Genomic DNA, 26477 nt, shown 5'->3' on the forward strand with positions numbered 1-26477 from the left:
GGGAGAATTTCAATATATGAATTTTGGCAGGAGTGGAAGTGAGTGAGGGGGAGGAGGACACATTCAAATGACTACTAAAGTAGTAGTCATTTAAATTAATCCCACCTCATTTAAGAGAATTAAAGTGTGTGTGTGTGTTTTTTTCCTAAAGGCCATATAAATATTGTTAATAGCCTTACCAACACTTCCTTCTGCATAGTGCTCAAGCTTCAAGCACAAGATAGGATACTTCCCTCTTCGAGACTAAACAAATAATGGATTTCCAAAGCACCAAAATGTGCAAGGAGAAAGGACAACAAGATTGTCCTGTAACTCCAAGCACTAACCAGCAACTAAAAGTACGTACATACATTAAGAAAAAGCTGTTTGTTTATCCCCAGTTTTTACTGATAATTTTAAAGTTTTGGTTTAGGTACAAAAGATTTTTGGTTTGGTTTGGTTTGGTTTGGTTTTATGAACAGTGAGTATTCTATAATTAGCCTTGCAGTCATATTTATCAGGTCAAAAGATTTTATAGGGGTTTCTTGGGGGGGGGGGGTTGTTGTTTTTGTTTTTTAAACTTTCTAGGTCATACAGAGGCCCAAACAAATAGTTGCTTAAAAACAAATTTACTACTGCTCTAGGTTGAAGAAGCTCTTTTGCAAGAGTTATTAATAAGATGAGCAAAGCATATACAACCATAGAATAAGAACTATGCAGCAAGTCCTGCCCTCTTTTACAGGTGAGGCCCACAGAGGCTGAAAAGCAAGAATATGCAAAAGGAGAGGAACACATAGTTAAATGTAAGTTACTGAGCTAAGTGTTGGATCCACATAGTTACTTAGAGTGAACTACTTAAATAAGTCAGACCTGGACCACTGATGATGTGTCATGAATCAAATTCTGCAACCAAAGTTAAAAAAAAAAAAAGCTCACAAGTAAAATCTGAAGGGTCTAAAGGCGGGTTAGATGACAGAAAGGTCTCCCAGAGTAAACAGCTAACAGTTAAGTATTTTCTGAGTAAAATATCAATGTATTAAAAAAATTCAGTGCAGATAAGAGGAATTTCAGAAACAAGACAGAGGATCATAGGGGAAGGGAAGGGAAAATGAAACAAGACGAAACCAAAGAGGGAGATAAACCATAAGAGATTCTTAATTTCAGGAAACAGGGGAGTGAGGTGGGAGGGTTGGGGTAGCTGGGCGATGGACACTGGGGAGTGTATGTGCTATGGTGAGTGCTGTGAATTGTGTAAGACTGATAAATCACAGACCTGTACCCCTGAAACAAACAACACATTATATGTTAATTTAAAAATAATATAAGAATTCAGTGTGAACATCACGGTGGCCTTTATTTGACCTAACAGAACAACTTGGGGGTGCCTGGGTGGCACAGATGGTTGAGCATCAGCCTTTGGCTAAGGTCATGATCTCCAGGTCCTGGGATCAAGCCCAGTGTTGGGCTCCCAGCTCAGTGGGGAACTTGCTTCTCCCTCTCCCCCTGCTTGTGCTGTCTCTCTCTCTCAAATGAATAAATAAAATCTTTAAAAAAAAAAAATTAAACACAACAACTCAGGTCACCCTGTCATCAAAAAAAAATCTCTATAAAACTAATTACAGGGGGGCCTGGGTGGCTTGGTCAGTTGAGCTACATACTCTTAGCTTCAGCTCAGGTCCTGATCTCAGGGTAGAAAAATGGAGATCCACACTCAGCAGAGAGTCGGCTTGAGACTCTCTCCCTTTCCTTCTCCCCCAAGATCATGCATGTGAACTTGCTAAAACAAACAATTCTTAATTATCATATGATCTCTCTGATATGAGGAATTTGAGAGGCAGGATAAGGGGTTGTGGGGGGTAGGGAAGGAAAAAATGAAACAAGATAGTATGGAGAGGGAGACAAACTATAAGAGACTCTTAATCTTACAAAACAAACTGAGGGTTGTTGGGCCGTAGGGGGTAGGGATAGGGTGGCTGGGTTATGGACATTGGGGACGGTATGTGCTATGGTGAGTGCTGTGAAATGTGTAAGCCTGATGATTCACAGACCTGTACCCCTGGGGCAAATAATACATTATATGTTAATAAAATATCGTTACATGAAAAAATAAATAAATAAATAAATCTTTAAAAAATGACTTATAGAGACATGCTAAGGCAGTATATTGTAATTATGACTAGAGTCACTCTCAATCATCATACATCTCTTTCTTTAAGTCTCCTTAGAAGGTTACATAAATATCTTGACAATGCTGTTCAGTGCACTGAAGAGCAGGAAATCAACAAATGTCGGTAGAATTAAACTGAACTTTACAAACTAGACATACCTTCTTATCAAGGCATTTAGCAGTATTATATTTTTGTAATGACATTTTCTGAATTAGACCTCAAATTTCTAACTTTTAAGTTGTATTTATTACATTGTCAAATATCAACAGTAGTATTTTTAAAAGATTTATATCCATAACTCTAAATGATCCCTTCATTTAACCAACCTCCCACACTAATTTTTGAAATAAGTATTTTCTTCATGTGATTCTACAATGTAATAATTTGAAATAATTTAAATTAAATATGGGCTTATTCAGTTTTACTAGTACATGTGTAACTTTTTAACTTAATTTCCTACTACACTAATCAAAGCCTAAAATAGGAAAATAAACTGTTTAAAAATGTGTTTCATCTACAATGTCTTACTGAAAAATTAATTCCAATCACTAACCTAAGTATTACTCTCCAGGGATGGACACTGCTGAATAATTTGTCCAAATGTCAACTGCAATTTTCAAAAATCTTTTCTACCTCAAAATTTTAAACAGCTGCAAAAAATACTTGTTTTGAGAGTAGTTTACATTCATGACACTTGACCTTTTGCTGTACACACCACAAAATTCAAGTCTCAAATACCATGCAAGCAGGAAACCTGATCATTCCTGCAGTAGCCATCTGCATGGTCCAATATCAAATATTAGTTCTAGGTTGCACTAAGTCATGTGTTACAAATCTTTTTCTGCAGCCTCTATAATTAGTTGTAATTTGCCTCTTTTAAAATGTGTTTCTTATGGGACATCTGGCCTTGAAACTTCCACCTTCCGATTGAAAAAATACTTAGTGTCTGGATTTTTTTTTTCTCTTTTAATATGGAGCTCTCCATGGGTGGTATAACCAAGTCCAGACTTCTAAAAAAAAAAAAAAAATTAAATTCCAGGAACAGATGATGATTAAGACCACTTAAGTATTACCTAAAATGAATGTAAAATAAAACTCTGTTGTAATAGAACTATTTCACAGATTTCTAAATACATCTCCCGTGTTTTTCATGTTTACAAAATAAATTCTCATGGAAATATAGCATTGGTCTACTTACTTCCAGAAACTACATCAAATTAGATAATAAAAGATTAGAATCAAAGATTTCATAAAAGGAAAAAAGGATGAGCCCAGTGGGCTGATATGACAAAATATCTTCTTAAAATAGGAAATTATTTTAACATCATAAATAACCTTAATTCACAGACTGGTTATATTTAGGACACATTAAAATTGCCCTAACATTTAATAAATTATTAAATTGTTAAAATTAATACTCATCTCATCATCATCAACTCATTTGGTTCTAGAAAGCATTTTTTAAACTGCAAGTGAAATATGGGCTAACAAAAAAGTAGTAAAAATGAAGAGACAATACTTTTCTATGAAAAGGAAAAATTCGTAATATACTGCTATCAGATCTACTTGCTTCCTATATTAAATAATTTTTGCTAGAAACTTCTTAAAAAATAAGTATTACACCTTTACAAAAAAGAAAAAACACTAAGAAATGTAAAATGGTCAGAGAAAAGGTCAGGAAAAAAAATCAGCTTCTGATGCTGAAACTTCAAAAACACAATGAAATTTGATAGGTTTCTTAAATCCTACATATGAGTGAAATCATAAGGTATTTGTCTTTCAATGACTTATTTTGCTTAGCGTAATACTCTCTAGTTCTATCCACATTATTCTTTTTATGACTGAGTAATATTCCATTGTGCATATATATACCACAGCTGCTTTATCCATTTAAATCAGTAAAGAGGGAAAAAAGGAGGCAAACCAAGAAACAAACTTTTAACTATAGAGAACACACTAATCGTTACCAGAGGGGAGGTTGGTGGGGGATATGTGAAATAGATGATGGGGATTAAGGATGCACTTGTGATGAGTACCAAGTGTTGTACAGAAGTGTTAAATTACTATATGCTACACCTGAAATTACTGTAACACTGTTATGTTAACTTAAATTAAAAATTCATCTCAAAAAAATGAGAAATGTTCATCTCATTTAAAAATGTCATATAGGGGGGAGCCTGGGTGGCTCAGTGGGTTAAGCCTCTGCCTTCAGTTCAGGTCATGATCTCAGGGTCCTGGGATCGAGCCCCACATCAGGCTCTCTGCTCAGCAGGGGGCCTGCTTCTCCCTTCTCTCTGCCTGCCTCTCTGTCTACTTGTGATCTCTCTCTCTCTGTCAAATAAATAAATAAAAATAAAAATAATTTTAAAAAATTAATTTAAAAAGTCATGTAAATATAAAAAAATCATACAGCTCTTTTGCAAAAATTCAAAAACTTCACCTGAAAATTGGACACAATCAGGTCCTACCTCTAGTAGAGACAGATAATAAGCCATCTACATGATCGCTATGATGGCTATGATTAGATTCAGTGAAATCAGTATGAAAATAACCATTAGAATGTTTTATCCAAATATAAGAATACCCTTTTGCAATTATGTTACTTTAATAGGCATGTAAGAAACTGTAAGTGTATATAAACTTTGTGTAAAAGGTGACATATCCCAAAAGTTAAAGAAATAACACCATTAACTATTAAAATACGTTAACATAAAAAACTAGGTTCAATAACTTACCTGTATTCCATCTTTAAGTTTCAAAATGCATTCCATTGTATTGATGGTAATTACTACTGGTTCTGAACCCAGTTTTGTCCAGGGTACATGGATCCTCAACTCATGAATATGTCCACTTAAAAAAGTGAATGGTAATTTCAGTTCCTTAAAACAAAAATATTAAAAGTTAGTAAGTGCTTAATTTTTTATTATAATATCCACATTACTTTCTGAAAAGAGAAATGAAATTTCTAAAACAAAAATATTTTAAGAAATACTGTTCAACAAAAAGTACCAAATAACTTGTTAAACTATAGGTTATGATACACAACACAAACCTATTGTACAAGTTACTTTTAATAAGCTAGTTAACCTGCCTAGGCCTCCACTGCTTTTTCTGCTGAATAAATATAATATAAAATATGTGGTACATAACAGAAGTTCATATATGATAGTGGTTGTAATAATCACAGTAGACAGCACTAAGATAACTGAATGGCATATTGTTTAAAATCTCCATTCAAAAACATGTCTTTAAAATGTGTTTTAAACTAACAGAACAGGACTGTAAGGCAAGTTAAAAGGGTATGGAGAGAGCAGAGTTAAAAGATAAGAGAGTGACCCAACAAAATAAAAATTAACCAAACTTGAAAAATAAAAAAAGTATTGAGTTTTACCTAATTAAAGATTTTACCCGGATACTATCTGGTCATAAAATTTAAATATTTTCTTACTGATTTCCATTATTATTAGAAAGAAGGTGAGAAATGAAAACATAAATGTCACCATAATCACTTTATATTACTAACTTGTTACACTGACAAAATTCTTAAAAATTTACAAAGGAAAAAATTGCAGTATAGATTATACTTCAATCACATTTTAAGTTATTTCAACTATTTGTGAAAATTAAGATATACATTAAACTTATTCATCCACAATTGCCCATCTACTTAGGTTAGCAACAAAGTAAAATAGCTAAATATAGGCAATATGGCAAACCACTGGGAAACTTGTTGAATATATCTGTGTCTCAGTTTATTGTAAAATCTGGATAACAATAGTATCACTGAGAATTAACTGAATTTATACAAAGTGCTCAGAATATTATCTTCCTCTAAGAACAACTGTTACAAAAATGCTAACTATGGGGGCGCCTGGGTGGCTCAGTGGTTTAGGCCGCTGCCTTTGGCTCAGGTCATGATCTCAGGGTCCTGGGATCAAGTCCCGCATCGGGCTCTCTGCTCGGTGGGGAGCCTGCTTCCCTCCCTCTCTCTGCCTGCCTCTCTGTCTACTTGTGATCTCTCTCTGTCAAATAAATAAATAAAATCTTTAAAAAAAAAAAAAATGCTAACTATGCTTACAAACATATGGGCCTCATGTAGGTATTCAGAAGTCTTTTTTTCCTGCAAGAGCAGAATACTTAAAATCTATTTCTACTATATTATTCTAATGGAGTGTCACATTTTAAGTATTTGCCATTAAAATTTGAAAGATCAATTTGAAGTATAAACCAATTATATTTTCATCAGCATGTATAACAAAAACATTGTTTACTCAGCACTTACTATGTACCAGGCACTTTACCAGCATACAATTATTTAATCCTTATAAGACCCCCAAAAGGTAAATACTATTATTCTACCAATTTTACAGATGAAGAAGAATCTGAGGCATGGAAAGGTCAAGTAACCTCCTAAAATGACACAACTTGGAAATCCAGGACTCAAAACTGGAAAATATGACGCCAGAACCCTTCCTCTTCACCACAACTATACTTAATCTATACTTCCATTATGAGAACTTAATACCTTTCCATTGGTTATGCATCTATTTGGACAATGAGCCCATTATAGTGCCATCTCTATGACTTCCTGACTTATGTAACAAAGGAACACTTGTGAAATGCCTACCACAGTCGCAATTTATGGGTACAAATTGGATTTTTGCAGGAAGTAGTCAAAAGCACCTGAATCAAACCCTCAGTATCATCAGAATGCTGTTAATCAACTTTACCACTACTACCTAAACACTAACACAAGACGCAGCATTCTATATTTGAACACGGAATTTTGAGCCATAATACCCATATCGAAATCCACTTGAAGTTCAACACTTATCATCTGACTATAATCAAGATTATTTCCATTTCCTCAGAGTTGTGAAAAATGAGAATATATTTATGCCTTGTAAAAGACAAAACACGGATGTTGTTATAGTAGACAGACCATCCTTAATATAACTATAAATACAAGTTTCATTCCTTTTATTTCAAGATAAACTGTACAACTTTAAAATACTTTATTTACTTATAACTTCAGAAATACATTGCAAAAAATACATTCCAAAAACCAGAACATCTATGACTGCACAACGAATATCAGTAAAGAAGAATTTAAGAAGGGGGTTAAAAAGTTCAAAAACCTAATTCTAGGTAGGTTAAAAATATTCTAACAGAATACAGGCATACTTTAAAACTAAATTTTAGGGCGCCTGGGTGGCTCAGTGGGTTAAAGCCTCTGCCTTTGGCTCAGGTCATGATCCCAGGGTCCTGGGATCGAGTTCCGCATTGGGCTCCCTGCTGAGCAGGAAGCCTGCTTCCCTCTCTCTCTCTGCCTGCCTCTCTGCCTACTTGTGATCTGTGTCTGTCAAATAAATAAATAAAATCTGAAAAAAAAATTTTTAATTAAAAAAACTAAATTTTATAAGTAACAAAACCAAACATAGACAAATCTAAAAACCTTCACGCAGCAAAGAAAACATTCAAGAGAGCAAAAAGGCAACCTATGTAATAGGAAAAAATATTTGCAAACCATTTATCTGATAAGGGTGAATATCTAAAATAAACAACAAAAAGTAATTCCAATTTAAAAGTAGTAAATGATTGAATAGATATTTCTCAAAAGAATATGTACAAATAGCCAGCAAATATATGAAAAGATGTTCAACATCACTAATCAAGGAAATGTAAAACAAAACCACAATGACCTACCATCTCACACCTGTTGGAATGGCCATTATCAAAAGTAACAAGTGCTAGCAGGTATGAAGAGAAATTGGAATGCTTGTGTGCTGTTGGTGAAAATGTAAAATGATGCAGCCACTAAAGAAAGCATTATGGAAGTTCCTCAAAAATTAATAGAATCACCACATGAAATCAGTCCTGAGTATATATGAAAAAGAACTGAAAATAGGATCTCAGAAAGATATTTGCAGAACCATTTCACTGCAGCATTAATCACAATAGTCAAGAGCTGGAAGCAGCCTAAATGTCCACTGAAAGATAAATGGATAAAGAAGATGTGGTATATACAATCAAATATATCCAATCTTCTAAAAAGAGGAAATTCTGTCATGTGCTACAACATGACTAAACATGTTAAAGACATTATACTAAGTGAAATAAATCAGTCACAAAAAGACAAATACTGTAAGATTCTACATATATAAGGTATCTGAAGTAGTCATATTCTTAGAATCAAAGTAAAATGGTGGTTGCCAGGTGCTGGGGGGAGAAGGAAAAAGGAAGTTGTTAAAAGATTATAGAGTTTTAATTTTTGAAAGATGAAGAAGTTCTACAGATCTATTAAATAACAATGTGCATATAGTTAACACTAGTCTATACTACAAAATAGCTAAGATGGTAAATTTTATGTTACATGCTTTTTACTACAAAATAAAAATGAATACAGGACAGGACTTTAAAAATTCTGCGTTAGGGGGGGCCTGGGTAGCTCAGTGGGTTAAAGCTTCTGCCTTTGGCTTGGGTCATGATCTCAGGGTCCTGGGATGGAGCCCCGAATCAGGCTCTCTGCTCGGCGGGGAGCCTGCTTCCTCCTCTCTCCCTGCCTGCCTCTCTGACTACTTGTAATCTCTGTCCATCAAATGAATAAATAAAATCTTAAAAAAAAAAAAAGAGAGAGAGAAGAAGAAGAATTCTGAGTTAGGAAGTTGGCAAATCCTCTTTCCAAAAAGCAATCACAAAACTAGACAAAGTTGTCAAAAATGAAAGAAAAAATCAGGGGCAAAAAAGAAGTCTAACCTAAGGCCACAGTATTTGTTGGTACAATCAACAAAACAGCAGACTGGCCAGAAAATTAACAGACTTGCTATGATTTCACATATCCCTGATAGTCTAGAAAGCTATATGCATTTGACAGGTTGTGCTTACTTAGAGGAGAGGGACCTAACAAGCTACGCATTCATGGTTAACCAAGAGGCCTTGTAACCCAGTAAGTTAAAAAAAAGAGGGGGCAAGGATCACATTTATAAATTCCCTGAATTGTGAGCATTATCTAATATATGTTTAGGAGTGGAAGAAAGTCTACGTAAAGAGTTAGATTTACTGGTTCAATGGTTTAAACAGTCTCTAGCCAGTCAATGGCTGATGACTATTATAGTGACCCAGGGTAATACCTAGAAAGCCAGAACTGAACACATAAAGAATGGCTGGAGGTGGTAGGGGGGCATCAACATTAGAGGCCACACACTACAGGGGAAACACCAAAAATGTGGTTAAGGCAAATCCCTAAAAAATAAACATAAATCAATATCAACAACAATCATCCCCTGGATAGAGGAAATCAGAATTCAGAGTCGCTATAACTTACTATCTATAAAATGTCCAGTTTTCAACCAAAAATTCTGAAACAAGGAAAGTATACAAATTAAATAAAAATTATCTCTGAGGGTGCTCAACTGTAAAACTTAGCTCACAAAGACTTCATAATATCTATTATGTTCAAAGAAAAGAAGGAAACCATATTTACATAATTCAAGGAATATAGGACAATGATTCATCAAATAGAAAATATCAGTGAGACAAATTGCCAAGAACAACCAAATGGAAATTATAGAATTCAAAAGTACAGTAAATTAAATGAAAAATCCACTAACAGAGCTCAACATCAACTGGCAAAAAGAATCAGTGAATCGACACCCTGACACATCACAGTGAAAAGCCAGGGACAAAAAGAAAATCTTAAAATCAGAAATAGAAAAATCGCTAACTTCTCATTACACACAATGGCAAAAAGATAATGAGATGGGCCCCTGGGTGGCTCAGTGGGTTAAGCGCCTGCCTTCAGCTTAGGGAATCCTACATCAGGCTCCCTGCTCAACAGGGAGTCAACTCCTCCTTCTCCCTCTGCCCCTCCCCCAGCTGTGCTCTCTCTCACTCACTGTCTCTCAAATAAATCAAATCCTAGGGAAAAAAAAAAAAGAAGAAGAAGAAGAAGAAGAAAAAGAAGGTAATGAGATGACATTCAACAACAATAACCAAAAATTCTATATCCTGCAGATATCCTTCAAAAATGAAGGCAACAGTGCAATTGCTGGGTCATAGGGTAGTTCTATTTTCAACATTTTGAGGAACCTCCATGCTGTTTTCCAGAGTGGTTGCACCAGCTTGCATTCCCACCAACAGTGTAGGAGGGTTCCCCTTTCTCCACATCCTCGCCAGCATCTGTCATTTCCTGACTTGTTCATTTTAGCCATTCTGACTGGTGTGAGGTGATATCTCACTGTGGTTTTGATTTGTATTTCCCTGATGCCAAGTGATATGGAGCACTTTTTCATGTGTCTATTGGCCATCTGGATGTCTTCTTTGCAGAAATGTCTGTTCATGTCTTCTGCCCATTTCTTGATTGGATTATTTGTTCTTTGGGTGTTGAGCTTGATAAGTTCTTTATAGATTTTGGACACTAGCCCTTTATCTGATATGTCGTTTGCAAATATCTTCTCCCATTCTGTCAGTTGTCTTTTGGTTTTGTTAACTGTTTCCTTTGCTGTGCAAAAGCTTTTGATCTTGATAAAATCCCAATAGTTCATTTTTGCCCTTGCTTCCCTTGCCTTTGGCGATGTTCCTAGGAAGATGCTGCTGCGGCTGAGGACGAAGAGGTTGCTGCCTGTGTTCTCCTCAAGGATTTTGATGGATTCCTTTCTCACATTGAGGTCCTTCATCCACTTTGAGTCTATTTTCGTGTGTGGTGTAAGGAAATGATCCAATTTCATTTTTCTGCATGTGGCTGTCCAATTTTCCCAACACCATTTATTGAAGAGGCTGTCTTTTTTCCATTGGACATTCTTTCCTGCTTTGTCAAAGATTAGTTGACCATAGAGTTGAGGGTCTATTTCTGGGCTCTCTACTCTGTTCCATTGATCGATGTGTCTGTTTTTGTGCCAGTACCATGCTGTCTTGAGGATGACAGCTTTGTAATAGAGCTTGAAGTCCGGAATTGTGATGCCACCAACTTTGGCTTTCTTTTTCAATATTCCTTTGGCTATTCGAGGTCTTTTCTGGTTCCACATAAATTTTAGGATTATTTGTTCCATTTCTTTGAAAAAAATGGATGGTACTTTGATAGGAATTGCATTAAATGTGTAGATTGCACTGCTGGGTATTTACCCTAAAGATACAAACGTAGTGATCCGAAGGGGCACGTGCACCCAAATGTTTATAGCAGCAATGTCTACAATAGCTAAACTATAGAAAGAACCTAGATGTCCATCAACAGACGAATGGATAAAGATGTGGGATATATACACAATGGAATACTATGCAGCCATCAAAAGAAATGAAATCTTGCCATTTGCGATGACGTGGATGGAACTAGAGGGTATCATGCTTAGCGAAATAAGTCAATCAGAGAAATACAACTATCATATGATCTCCCTGATATGAGGGAGAGGAGATGCAACATGGGGGGTTAAGGGGGTAGGAGAAGAGTAAATGAAACAAGATGGGATTGGGAGGGAGACAAACCATAAGTGACTCTTAATCTCACAAAACAAACTGAGGGTTGATGGGGGGAGGGGGGTTGGGAGAGGGGGGGTGGGGTTATGGACACTGGGGAGGGTATGTGCTATGGTGAGTGCTGTGAAGTGTGTAAACCTGGTAATTCACAGACCTGTACCCCTGGGGATAAAAATATATTATATGTTTATAAAAAATAAAATTAGGGCGCCTGGGTAGCTCAGTGGGTTAAGCCGCTGCCTTTGGCTCAGGTCATGATCTCAGAGTCCTGGGATCGAGCCCCGCATCAGGCTCTCTGCTCTCTAGGGGAGCCTGCTTCCTCTTCTCTCTCTGCCTGCCTCTCTGCCTGCTTGCAATCTCTCTGTCAAATAAATAAATTAAAAAATCTTTAAAAAAAAAAAATTAAAAAAAAAATGAAGGCATGGGGCACCTGGGTGGCTCAGTGGTTAAGCCTCTGCCTTCGGCTCGGGTCATGATCTCAGGGTCCTGGGATCAAGTCCCGCATCGGGCTCTCTGCTCTGCAGGGAGCCTGCTTCCTCCTCTCTCTCTGCCTGCCTCTCTGCCCACTTGTGATCTCTCTCTCTGTCAAATAAATAAAATCTTAAAAAAAAAAAAAAAAAAAAATGAAGGCAAAATAAAAGGAACACCCAAATAAAGACTCAGATAATTCACTGTTAACAGAATACTGACAGTTCTTCAGACTTGAAAGGAACACCAGACAGTAACGCAAATTCACAATAAAGCACCAATGAATGTAATTATATAATCATTAAAGGACAATATAAACGTATATTTTCTCCTGACTTAAAAGGCCATTACCTAAAACACAATTATCAAATTGTACTGTTGGACTTATAACACAAAGGTGCAATATATATGACAATAGCACCAAGAAGGGGGAAGAAATGGAGCTATAATGGAGGAAGTTTCTGTATTTTAAGTAACAAATTTAGCATTAATCTGAAATAGACTAAAAAACTGGATCCATATTGTAAGATTTGGAGTAATCACTAAAAAGTAATGTGAAAATTAAAGAAATTAAAAATGAAACATTAAAAAATATCTATGAATATAAAAAATTGGTAAAGGATGAGAAAAACAAAAAACACAAGAAATATTGACAATAGAAAATGGTAGATAGAAATCCAACCATATGATTAAAAACATTAAATGTGGAGGGATTGAATACTCCAGTTAAAAGGCAAAGATTGAATGGAAAAAATAAAAAGGCAAAGATTGGGGGTGCCTGGGTGGCTCAGTCGTTTAAAAGTCAGCCTTTGGATGAGGTCATGATCCCGGGGTCGTGGAATGAAGCCCCACCATGGGCTCCCTGCTCAGCAGAGAGCCTGCTTCTCCTTCTCCCACTCCCCCTGCTTGTGTTTCTGTCAAACAAATAAATAAAATCTTTTTTTAAAAAATCAAATTATGTAGTACACTTAGTATTATACTTTTATTTCACTTATATGTCAATTAAAAAGCAGTAAATGGGGGCGCCTGGGTGGCTCAGTGGGTTAAAGCCTCTGCCTTTGGCTCGGGTCATGATCCCAGGGTCCTGGGATCGAGCCCCCCCATCGCGCCCTCTGCTAAGCAGGGAGCGTGCTTCCTCCTCTCTCTCTCTCTTTCTGCCTGCCTCTCTGCCTACTTGTGATCTCTATCTGTCAAATAAATAAATAAAATCTTATTTAAAATAAAAAGCAGTAAATGAAACTCCGAGGAAGTCATGTGACCCAGTTTCTTGCCTGGAATACCTGAAATACAACATTTTCTTGCTATTTAAATGGTATAGATTCTCTTTTTGGCATACAGGGAATTTTCATGTCTATGATATTAATTTCCAGCAGTGTTTCCTCCCTCCTGTTTTGTACTTTTGGGGTTCTGGGGGGGTTGTTTGGTTTTTTTGTTTTGTTTTGTTTTGTTGAAAGGGAGGCAAGGGGAAGTAGGTGAGAAAGAGAAAGAGAATCTGACACAGGGCTCAATCTCAGGACTCTGAGATCCTGACCTGAGCCAAAATCAAAAGTCAGACACTTAAACAACTGAGCCAGTCAGGTGCCCCATTCCTGTTTTTCATATGACTGTTTTCCAAAATGAATAATTTATCCCTGTCATGGGATGAAATTACAATGAACAAAATGAAGTTTGAAGAGGTAGTTAAAGCTAAATAACATGCCAGTAAAACTTTCAAAGAGATGGTACTAGGCATGAAGAAACACAACATGAAGCAAAAGGTTAAGACAATTAAAACAGTGTACTGAGAAAAACATATATATAATGCAAACAGCAACTACAGAACAAATGGAGTACACTATTAAGAAAACAGACTTTAAGGAAAAAAATGTTATTGAAGATAACATTTGAAGGCACTTTATAACAATAGAAGGGTTGATTCAAGAAAATATAAAAATATATGTGAGCATAACAAGAGAACCCCAAAATACATAGAGTAAAAACTGACAAAAGTAAAAGGAAAGAAAGCTGGTTCAATAATTATAGAGACTTTAATACTCACAATAATGTACAGACAGAAAATCAACCAAGATATGGAAGACCTGAACACTACCAACCAATTAAACCTGAAATCTATAAAACACTCCAACCAACAAACACAAAAATACACATTCATCAAGGAAAATCAGAAAGCATCAGAACTGAATGAAAATGAAAATACAAAATATCAAAATTTATGGGTTGCAGCTACAGACATTTATAGCTGTTTAAATGCCTATAATAGAAGAAATCTCCCAAAATCAATAACCTAAACTTCTACCGGAAATGGTAGACAAACAAGCTAAACCCAGCTAACCTAAACAAGCTAACCCAAACTGAACAAGCAAAAAGAAAGACCCCAATACCAACAAAATGAAGGGAAATGAGAGGGTATATATAGTCAAACTGTTGTAAAATTGTTCAGGAAATGGTAAAAGTACTAAGTTAGACTCTAATAAGTCAAATATCCATTCTGCAACCTTTGGGGTTCCGCAACTGAAGCAATTTTTAAAACATCATTATTAAAAAAAAAACCTAAAGCAAAAAGAATTATTAGAGTGAAAGAGGGACACATTTAAGGATGATTTTTAAGTATGTTGAATAAGGTAACACTTAAATTTGTGCACACCTAATAACAATTTCTAGGTATATAAGGTAAAAGTTGGCAAAATTAAAAAGTAGACAAATAATCATAACTGTAGATACTAACATACCTTCGTAACTGAGAGAACAGCAGATATGAAAGTCCATATGAATTTACAAGATTTTAAGAACACTATTAATTTGAAATAAGTGATATTTATGTAAGAATATAGCAACAACTGCAGAATATATGCTTTTTATCAATTGCATATAGAACATTTACAAAAATGACCACATACTAATTCATAAATTATAGTGGATTAAAATAATACAGAGACTATGCTGACCAAAGTGGAATTAAATTAGAAATCAGTAACAGAAAAATAATTAGCAATTCCCCAAATGTTTGGAAATTAAGCACACACTTCTAAACCCATGAATCAAAGAAAAAAAAGTCAAAATGGAAATTAATAATTTTCTGAACAAAATAATGAAAAAAACAACATACGAAATTCTATGACATAAAGTTAAGTAGAGGGCAAATAAAAAATACATGCATTAAATACATGCATGAAATGCATGTATTTCAATAGAAAAAAGTAGGACGAAAAAATAAATATGACAGAAGCTTCCACCTCAGGAAGCTAGAGAAAACAGTCAATCAAATCCAAAGGAAGTAGAATGGGAAAATAAAAAAGCAACAACAACAACAAAAATCAGAAAAATCAGTTCTTTGCAAATAAAATTAATAAAACCCTAACAATATTGATGATGAAGATAGAAATCATTAATAACAGTAAGGAAAAAATATCACAACAGTTCCTAGATTTTTTTAAAAAATAAGTCAACTTTAAACTGCACCAAAAAACCCAACTTTATGGCTTTACATACAGACAATTCTGAGTAGGGGCAGGAAATTTTTCAGTAAGGGCCAGATAGTATATATTTAAGGTATTTGCCATGTACTTTGTCCCAGCTACTCAACTCTGCCATTTTAGTTTTCAAAAGCTGCCAAATAGCTGTGCTCCAATAAAATTTTACTTATAAAAGCAGGTCCAAGCCATTGTTTGCTGAGCACCAGTTTTGAAGAAATGGAGAAATTCAGTGAAAACATAACTAACCAAAACTAACAAAAGAAGAGATAAAAATCTAAATAGTCCTATATCGGCTAAGAAATTAAATCATGGGGGGTGCTTGGGTAGCCCAGTCTATTAAGTATCAACTCTTGGTTTCAGCTAAGGTCATGATCTCAGGGTTGTGAGATGGAGTCCCAAGTTGGGCTCCATGCTCAGTGCAGTCCGTTTGTCCATCTCCTCCTCCTCCTCCTCCTCCTCCACCCCAAACCCCTGTAAATAAATACAATCTTTAAAAATCAGGTATTTAAAACTTTCCGACTAAGAAAACCGTTGGCCCACATGACCCCAGGAGATTCATTTTTCCTAAGATTTAAAAAACTAGTAAAAGAACAAAGTTGGAGATTACACACATCTTGATTTCAAAATTTACTACAAAGTTATGGTATTCAAAACAAAGTGACACTGACCACAGACCTAGAAACCACCAAGGGAACTATATTGAGAGCCCAGAAATAAATCCTCACATCTATGGCCAAGTGATTTTCAAGAAGGGTGCCATGGCCATTGAAAGGGGGAAAGGACAGTCTTCAACAAATGTTACTGGAAAAGTAGACACCCACTTATAAAAACAAATGAAGTTGGATCCTGTCATAGATATGTGGCTGATTGCCAGGAGCTGGTAAGAGAGAATAGCAAGTTACTGGATCAATGGGTACAGCGGTTCAGTTTGGGAAACTAAAAAATTTCTGGAGATGGATGGTGGTAATGGTTGCACAACAACATAAATGTTACCAATGCCACATACCTATACAATAAGAAAATGGCAAAAATGGTAAATATTGGTATGTGTATTTTACCAAAATAAAAACTAATACCAATCTTACACAAACTCCTATATTAAAAAAGGAAATACCTACTAATTTAACGAAGCGAAATATCTATGCTAATCCAAGCCAGATAAGGATACTGCAAGAGATCACAGACCAGAATCACTTATAAACATAGCTGCTATACAACCAAAGATTTAGCAAATCAAAGCTAACACATAAAAAGGTTAATACATAGTAAGTATGGGTTTATACCAGGAATTCAAACTCCATCTAAAAACTCAAATTTACCACATTAACAGAATAAAAGAAAAAATCAGATAAACTCACTAAATGTAATATTTGATAAAATTCAAACCCATTCATGATTTTTAAAAATTTGTAAAAGGAGGAACAAAAGAGCAATTCCTTACCCAGTAAAGAGTATTTACAGCTAGCAACGTGTTTAATAGTAAAATATTGAGCACTTTCACACCGAAGGTGGGAACAAAAAAGAGTATTTTCAAGATGTCTACTCCACACTGCCATAAAGAAATAAAAGGTACAAGCACTGGAAGATGTAAAACCGTCACTATTTGCAAATGGCAGGACTGTGTACATAGGCAATCTAAAAGAAAACACTAAATCATACTAGACAAGTTAGGACGCTGAATGGAAGGCCAATGTACTAAAACAACTGTATTTCTGTGTACTGGTAATGTACTTAGAAAATGAAATTTAAGATGCTCCTTATAACAAATAATGCTCCTTATAACAAAAAAAAATCATATTTAATGAAATATGTGCAAGGCCTTTCTTGAAAACTTCAAATCATTGCTAAGAAAAACTGAAGACCTAAAAATACAGAAAGCAATGTTCTGTACCAGGATTAAAAAACTCAATACTACGTTAACACAATATGTGTTAATGTTAATCCATCCCAAAATAATCTACTGATTGCATGTAATCTCAACAAAAATGTCAGTGGGTTTCCCCTTTAGGGGGAGATTAATTCTAAAATTTACAAATTGAAATTAAAATGTATGGACCTACAATAGTTACAAGGAAAAAAGAACAGAGTTACACAAATTACACTATGAGATATCAAAACTTACTGTAAAAGATAGTATGGTAATGACACAAGAACAGACTTCTGAGCAGATAAAGAGTTCAGAAATAAATCCACAAACGTATGACAACATGATTTGCAATAAGACTTACTGCAGTTCAGTAGAAAAAGAATGGTTCAACAAATGGTGTGGACTGCATATCAAAGAGAAAAAAGTGCATTTTGACCTCTACTTCACACTTGCAGAAAAATTTTAAATAAATCAAAGAAAATAAAACTTCTAAAAGAAAACAAGAGATGGACAGCAATATTCAAAAGAATGAAACTGGATCACTTCCTTACACCATACACAGAAATAAATTCAAAAGACCTAAATGTGAGACAGGAAACCATCAAGATCCTAGAGGAGAACATGGGAGGCAATCTTGCTGACCTTGGCCATAGCAATTTCTTACTAGACACATGATCAAAGAGAAAGGAAACTATTGAGACTTCATCAAATTAAAAACTTCTGCATAACAAAGGAAACCATTAACAAAACTAAAAGGCCACCTATGGAATAGAAGATACTTGCAAATGACATATCTGATAAAGGATTAGTATCCAAAATATGTGAAGAACTTATAAAAGCCAATATCCAAAAAAAACAAATAATCTGATTAAAATGGACAGAAGACATGCATAGGCATTTCTCCAAAAAGACATACAGATAGCCAACAGACACATGATAAAATGTTCAACATCACTCACCATCAGGGAAATGCAAATCAAAACTACACTGAGATACACCACCTCATACCTGTCAGAATGGCTACACTCAACAACATAAGAAACAACAGGTTCTACTGAAGATGTGGAGAAAGGAGAACCTTCTTGCACTGGTGCTGGGAATGTGAACTGGTGTGACCACTCTGGAAAACAGTATAAAGTTTAATAATCCACTGAGTACCCAATGATCCAGCAATTGCACTACTGGGTATTTACCCAACTGATACAAAAATACTAATTTCAAGTGATACCTGCACCCCAATGTTTACAGCAGCATTATCAACAACAACCAAACTACCTAAAGAGCCCAAATGTCCATCAACTGATGAATGGATAAAGGAGATAGATATAGCTATTTATATCTATATCTGCACATATATAATGGAATATTATTCAGCCATAAAAAGGAATGAACTCTTTTGCCGTTTGCAACAACACCGATAGAGCTAGAGTGTATAACGCTAAGTGAAGTAAGTCAGAGAAAGACAAACACCACATGATCCCACCGATATGTGGAACTTAAGAAACAAAACAAACAAGTAAAGGGGAGCAAAAAAGCGAGGAAGGCAAACCAATTAACAGAGAATAAGCCAATGCTTATCAGAGGAGGGGTAGGAGGATGGGTTAAATAGGTGATGGGTATTAAGGAATGCACTTGTCATGATGAGCATGGGGTGATTAAAATTAAAAACTAAACAAAAAAAAAATAATATCTTCATGTCCCTGGAATAAGCAAAAATTTCATAAAACAAAGGAAAAGACTGACAACTTGGACCTCAATGAAATTACAACCTTCTATTCAGCCAAAGATAATTTTTAGTGTAAAAAGCCAAGCCACAGACTGGGAGAAGATATTGCAAAATATAACTAGTGAAGGATTCATTTCCAAAATATGTAAAGAATCCCTACACATCAATTTAAAAAAACCCATTTTTTAAAAAAAGGCAAAAGAATTATAGACTTTACAAAAGAGGATATTCAAATAGCCAATAAGCAGCACGTGAAAATTAGCCATTAAGGAAACGCAAATTTAAACTGAGATACCACAATACACCCACGAGAAAGGCTAAAATTAAAATAACAAACATGCCAAGTAATACCAAAAATTTGAAGTAACTAGACCTCTCATCCACTGCTGGTAAGGTTCATCATTGGTAAGAATGGAAACTGATACAATCACTTTGGAAAACTACTTGGCAGTATCCATCAAAGCTAAACATGTACATACCTCAGTAAACACCTAAGAGAAATTAATACCTATATCCACCAATATACACATAGAAGATTGTTCACAAGAATGTTCTTCGTAGCAGCCAAAAGTGGAAGCCACCCAAATGTACATCAATGGGAAAATTGTGAATCTTTAGCCAACAAAATACAAGGCAATACAAAGAACTACAGCTCTTTAACAAGGGTTAGTTTTAGCCATAAAGGTTAATAAGATTAACAAGGGTTAATCTTAGCCATAAAGTTAAACAGCCAGACACAAGTGATTCCAATTTATTAAGGTTCAAGAACAAGTATAATTTCTTCACGTTGACAAAAGTCAGAATAATAGTCACCTGTTTTAGGGGGTGGGTACACTAATTTGCAAAGGGAAGCCATTTAAGATGCAGGAAATACTCTATTTCATCTCCACAGTGGTTACACACATGCATACATACATTAAAAACTGACCCATACACTTAGGACTTGTAGTCATTTCTAAAATATGAAAATATTAAGATAACTAACCTTGGAGAGAAAACGGAAAAGGAACCAAGAGTATTATTTCTTAGTGATACTCTAGATTATTCAATAATAAAGGGAGCAGTGGAATATAAAAATGAGCTTTCACTATTAGATTAAGACTTCCCTTATCTCCTAAAAAGCAGTTGGTCTGGTTCTTCTGAGTTTCCACAGATAATTTTTGTATCTTCAGGCCTAATAGAGTTGCCTGGCATATGTTAGTAATAAATGTACTCAGTGGATTAATAAACATATGAACTTTAACGTTACAGTTCCTTTACATCAGACCATACTCAAGTTAAAAGAAAAAAAAAAAACCTAAAAAGTGAATAAGTAGTAAGTTTTCAATTTTACTGGCATCCTCAATCTGTTGCTGCTCGATTCTGAGAATGTCATGTCCTCTTCCGTACTAAGAGAAGTCTCTTGCTGTCTTTCAGACCCTTCCATTCCCCAAAAACGAAAATGGGAATATAATATTTTCCAGCTTCATAGAGAAACCTTAGCAATGTATATTAGCATATCCGGTAATGCTTCCGAATTAAGCAGACCGAACAATTCTGAAAAGAAAAATGAAATTGGGGCGCCTGGGTGGCTCAGCGGGTTAAAGCCTCTGCCTTCGGCTCAGGTCATGATCCCAGGGTCCTGGGATCGAGCCCCACATCGGGCTCTCTGCTCAGCGGGGAGCCTGCTTCCCTTCCTCTCTCTGCCTGCCTCTCTGCCTGCCTGTGATCTCTGTCAAATAAATAAATAAAATCTTTAAAAAAAAAAAAAGAAAAGAAAAGAAAAATGAAATTGTTTTCTTATCTATTGAGGCACGTTTCGGTAATCCGATTCTAACAAACCATCACTAGTAACAAACCGCGAAAAAAAAAACTTCCGTAAAGGCAGGTCTGTAGTTTCAGGGTAGTCTAAAATACTTGAACAAAAAATTTAAGTTTTTAAAGCATAAAGCCGAAGTGCAGGAAACAAGGGATTATTACTAAACTAGGGGAAACTGTTTCCAGTTCGTGACAGCTACACCGCTTACCTGTTCCAGCACATCCAACTTTAACTCGAGCTTGCTGAGAACCACGTCTCCACCCCATAGTGAAAGCTGTAGATCTGACGGCTTTAAATTCTTGATGTAGCGATTCACATAGCTCATTAAAATTGGAGTCACGTATGACTCCAGCATCTTTTAAGGTGCAGAGGAGTCAAAGCCAGAAGCTGAAGGGGGTAAAGGCAAACATAAGAAGTGAGTCGGCTGAGAAGCGAAGGAAAAAGCATTTCTCAGGAGGGACTGAAGAGGCCGAAAAGCAACAGTCCCCACCAAAGCAGCCGCTCGCCTCCTCCCAGAAGCCGAAAACACAAGTGGATTCCCTGCTCCAGCTCCAACTTCCTCGCTAGTAAAAACTCCCCTCAATTCGCCTGGCGAAAGGTGAGGGGAATAAACTAACGAACTGAAGAGAGCAGATCCCCAAGAATGGGAGAAAGAAGGGAGCGAGATCCCCTTTGGCCGCCGCAACCCTTCACCAGCCCAGCCTCCCCACGAGGCCCTCGCCTGCCGGAACCCGGCCGGATCTACCAAGGTAGAACCTGGTCTAAAACCAGGCCAGCTCCCGCCTCTGGCGGTCCTGCCCCCTCCGCTGACACTCACGCCGAAGAGTAGGGTGGCTTCCTCTCCACCTCCCGGTACCCGGCACCCACCCCCGGCGATGGTGCAGCTCGGGTACTGCACCACTTCCGGGTGTTACCCACTTCGGTGCTCCAAACAAACTGTCCCTCCACCGCCACCCCTCGGCTCCCGAGCGGGGCGGGAGTTCCCAGTCTGGGACAGTCAGCCCCGCGTCTTGTAGGAGACCTCTTGTACCGGGCGAGCCTGCGTCCCCGCTCCGACCCCGCCGGCGTTTTAGGACAAAGCTCTAGAAAATGCGCGGGGAAGGTGGGCGGACCGGTAAAACGGGGACACCGGCGGTCCGGAAGTGGCGTTCGGCCCGGGGAGAGAGCTGCTGTAGGTAGTGGAAGTCGTGTCCGGGTGGGGAATCGCCGAGGGCCCGAGGGCAGGAGGAGAAAGAAAGTGGGTACTGGTGTTTAAAGCCCTGGAAGACAAGCGGCTGTTGTTTTTCTTGGGAAATGGAAGGCCTGGGGAGAGCAACGTGGGTTCAGTGGGCAGGGCAGCAGCCTTAAGGCCGCAGGTAGGAGCAGGGGACGTCGGAGGCGGGGGCAGATTTAAATTTAGATCCGAGGTTCATTTGCTTTCCAAAGGTCCGAGTACTGGAGAAAATGAAGGAATTAGGGTGCGTAATTTAGGGGAACGCATTTCGACCAAACGTGCAGACTAGCTCTCCCGTTCTTTGGCAAAAGAGTGGTTAAATATCCCTAAATGTGCTGATGCAGGGGCGGTGAAGGAATGGCCAAAGAGCAGATTTTTTTTTTAATATTTTATTTATTTATTTGAGAGAGAGAGACAGTGAGAGAGAGCATGAGCGAGGAGAAGGTCAGAGGGAGAAGCAGACTCCCCGTGGAGCTGGGAGCCTGATGCGGGACTCGATCTGGGACTCCAGGATCATGACCTGAGCTGAAGGCAGTTGCTTAACCAACTGAGCCACCCAGGCGCCCCAAAGAGCAGATTTTGAAGAACCATTAGATTGCAGGGTTATGGGGGACTTCAGAAACGCAGTGGGAATATCAGAAGGAAGAATAGAAAGAAAACTCCTAAAGATAAAGTGAAAAGAAATAGCTAATAAGGAATTCAAGAGTTTTAAGAGACAGTGTTGGTTTTATTAGGCTGAAATGAATGTATAAAATATTACCTTTCTTTCCAATACTTTTCAAACTAACACAATCGAGAAACTCTTATTAACACCTAACTCGGAAAAATAACATACTGGGCTTAAAAGAGTAGCATAGGACATACTCCCTGATTTTTTACCAGTAAGGTCTGCAGAAAACAACTACCACTGCGTTTTGAAAATGGACTTTCCTTACAAAGTAATTAAAATGCCCACCCCACCAAAAAAAATTTAAGAAACAGGGCGCCTGGCTGGCTCAGTCCATAACACCATGACACTCTTGATCTCTGGATTGTGTGTTTGAGCCCCACATTGAGTGTGAGAATTATTTAAAAAATAATCACCGATATTGTTGCATTTAATAAATATTCCTAAATTTTTTAAGCTCTTCACTGGAATTCAAGTTATGATTTCTTGGAAGAGCGTTAGAAAATGCAATAGAAAAGAGGCGTAAGTGAGGATGCCAAGGTATTTAGATGTATTATGTTAATGAAAATAAGTTTCAAAAGAAAAAAGCAGCTAATGGCTAATTCAGAGCAACTGTCCCCTCACAAAAAGCCTTGATGAATAACCCAAGTAATCTAGGTCTTATTTAAAACTCATTGAATTAGCCAAGTGAATTAAGAAATTTCTTAGTTATCTGTTTCACTTGGAAAGCAAACAGGTTGAAGCCCTGACTCAGAAATCTTGTTTAAAAAGTCTCTACAGTTCTAGAACTACAAGTCTTGTTATTCTTCTGGAGAAAAGGGGCCTAGTCCCCACATTGTCACCAACACCTGTTGTTCCTTGTGTTGCTGATTTTAGCCATTCTGACAGGTCTAAATTTAATGTGAAAGAGCAGTATACTAATACAAATTTAGATTTGCTTTACTATGCCCTATAAACGAAATAATCATGGTATATTTTTTGTTCTATGCCATTTTTCTTTTGGAGCCAACAAGATAATTGCCAAATTCCTGCCTTGGGAAAATTATTTGGTCATTGATTTGTTTGGTTGGTTGGTTTTAAGACTCAAAAGTGGTGGTTTTCAACCTGTATTCTATTGCACTGTGTTCTGTAAAAAGTCAAAATAATTGTTTCTCCGAATTTTTATTTAAAGTCCAGTTAACACAGTATAATGTTACTTTCAAGTGTAGAATGTAATGATTCATCACTTACATACAATATCCAGTGCTAATCACAACAGGTGCACTCCTGAATACCCATCACCTATTTAGTCCATCCCCCCACCTCTCCTCTACTAACTGTTTGTTCTTTATATTTAAGAATCTGTTTTTTGGGCATCTGGGTGGCTCTGTCGGTTAAGCGTCTGCCTTTGGCTTAGGTCATGATCCCAGGGTCCTAGAATTGAGCCCCACATCAGGCTCCCTGCTCAGCGGAGAGCCTGCTTCTCCTTCCTACTTCTGCTCTCTATCTCTCTGTCAAATAAATAAAATCTTTAAACAACAAATCTGTTTTCTTGATTTGCTTCTCTTGTTCCCCCCATGTTCATTTGTTTTGTTTCTTAGATTCCACATATGACTGAAATCATGGTATTTGTCTTTCTCTGACTGACTTATTTCCCTTAGCATCATACTATCTGTCTCCATCCACGCCATGCAAATAGCAAGATTTCGTTCTTTTCTATGGCTGGGTAATATCCCATTTTATCTATCTATCTATATATAAAGATGTGACATATATCACATCTTTTTTTTATTCATCAGTCCATGGACACTTGGGCTCCTTCCATAATTTGGGTATTGTAGATAATGCTACTATAAACATCAGGGTGGATGTATCCCTTTAATTAGTATTTTTGTATCTTTTGGCTAAATACCTAGTAGTGTGATTGCTGTATGTATTTGATATATTTAAGAGAACTGCACATTTTTAAAAGATACCGGCATTGTTTTCAGGGGTCTCTAACAGGTACAAAAAAGACAATGAATGGTGCTAACTCTGAATTAAGAATTTTAGTACAGACTAACTGGCACACTTTGTAAGATTCTTTCATGATAATTGCTGAGAATCCCTAAGACCTGGACTGTAGAGTAGTTCTATACTTAACTTCTTGAGGAATCTCCATACTGTTTTCCAGAGTGGCTGTACCACTTTGCATTCCCACCAACAGTGCACAAGGGGTCTCCTGTCTCCACATCCTCACCAACACCTGTTATTTCTTGTGTTCCTGATTATAGCCATTCTGACAGCTGTGAAGTGAGATCTCACCGTAGTTTGATTTGTAGTTCCCTAATGATGAGTGATGGTGAGCATCTTTTCATGTGTCTGTTGGCCAGCTGTATGTCTTCTTTGGAAAAATGACTGCCTGTCTTCTGCCTATTTCTAAAATTGGATTATTTGGTTTTTCCGTGTTGAGTTCATAAGTTCTTTATATTTTTTGGATACTAATCATTTATCAGATATGTCATTTGCAAATATCTTCTATTCCATAGGTTGCCTTTTAGTTTGGTTGATTGTTTCCTTTGCTATGCAGAAATTATTTATTTTGATGAAGTCCCTATAGTTTTTATTTGCTTTTGTTTCCCTTGCCTCAGGATATATATCCAGTAAGAAGCTGCTTTGGCATATGTCAAAGAGGTTACTGCCTGTGTTCTCGGGATTTTGATGGTTTCCTCCCTCACACTTAGGTCTTTTTTTTTATAGTTTTTTATTTTTTTATTAATGTATAATGTATTATTAGCCCCAGGGATACAGGTCTGTGAATCGGCAGGTTTACACACATCATCGCACATACCTTCCCCAATGTCCACAACCCCACCACCATCTCCCTCCTCTGGATGTCTTCTTTGCAGAATTGTCTGTTCATGTCCTCTGCCCATTTCTTGATTGGATTATTTGTTCTTTGGGTGTTGAGCTTGATAAGTTTTTTATAGATTTTGGACACTAGCCTTTTATCTGATATGTCATTTGCAATATCTTCTCCCATTCTGTCAGTTGTCTTTTGGTTTTGTTAACTGTTTCCTTTGCTGTGTCTTTTGGTTTTGTTAACTGTTTCCTTTGCTGTGCAAAAGCTTTTGATCTTGATGAAGTCCCAATAGTTCATTTTTGCCCTTGCTTCCCTTGCCTTTGGCGATGTTCTTAGGAAGAAGTTGCTGCGGCTGAGGTCGAAGAGGTTGCTGCCTGTGTTCTCCTCAAGGATTTTGATGGATTCCTTTCTCACATTGAGGTCCTTCATCCATTTTGAGTCTACTTTCGTGTGTGGTGTACGGAAATGGTCCAATTTCATTTTTCTGCATGTGGCTGTCCAATTTTCCCAACACCATTTATTGAAGAGGCTGTCTTTATTCCATTGGACATTCTTTCCTGCTTTGTCGAAGATTAGTTGAACGTAATGCTGAGGGTCTCTTTCTGGGCTCTCTATTCTGTTTCATTGATCTTTGTGTCTGTTTTTGTGCCAGTACCATACTGTCTTGATGATGACAGCTTTGTAATAGAGCTTGAAGTCCGGAATTGTGATCCCACCAACTTTGACTTTCTTTTTCAGCATTCCTCTATTCGAGGTCTTTTCTGGTTCTGTACAAATTTTAGGATTATTTATTCCATTCCTTTGAAAAAAATGGATGGGATTTTGATAG

The 26477-nt window shown here is 36.8% G+C and overlaps 1 protein-coding gene across 5 annotated transcripts in view; it reads right to left on the reverse strand.

The window, feature by feature from the left end:
• LOC111146810 (vacuolar protein sorting 13 homolog B) overlaps nt 1-21812 on the reverse strand; it is a 755552-nt gene extending 733740 nt beyond the window's left edge. For 4 of the 5 annotated variants that reach the window (XM_022502502.1, XM_022502500.1, XM_022502503.1 and 1 more), the window contains exons 1-2: nt 21156-21369; nt 4883-5026 (exon numbers count right to left, since the gene is read on the reverse strand). In XM_022502502.1, coding sequence (XP_022358210.1) covers nt 4883-5026; nt 21156-21302 — 291 coding nt within the window. In that variant the 5' untranslated portion in view covers nt 21303-21369. Of the gene's footprint in view, nt 1-4882; nt 5027-21155; nt 21370-21764 lie in introns of those variants that run through there. The other variant, XM_022502501.1, reaches the window with a different exon arrangement.
• Between the last annotated feature and the right edge of the window lie 4665 nt (nt 21813-26477).

This window comes from Enhydra lutris, unplaced genomic scaffold, assembly GCF_002288905.1.
Source record: "Enhydra lutris kenyoni isolate GAN:26980312 unplaced genomic scaffold, ASM228890v2 scaffoldscaffold14, whole genome shotgun sequence".
NCBI lineage: Eukaryota > Metazoa > Chordata > Mammalia > Carnivora > Mustelidae > Enhydra > Enhydra lutris.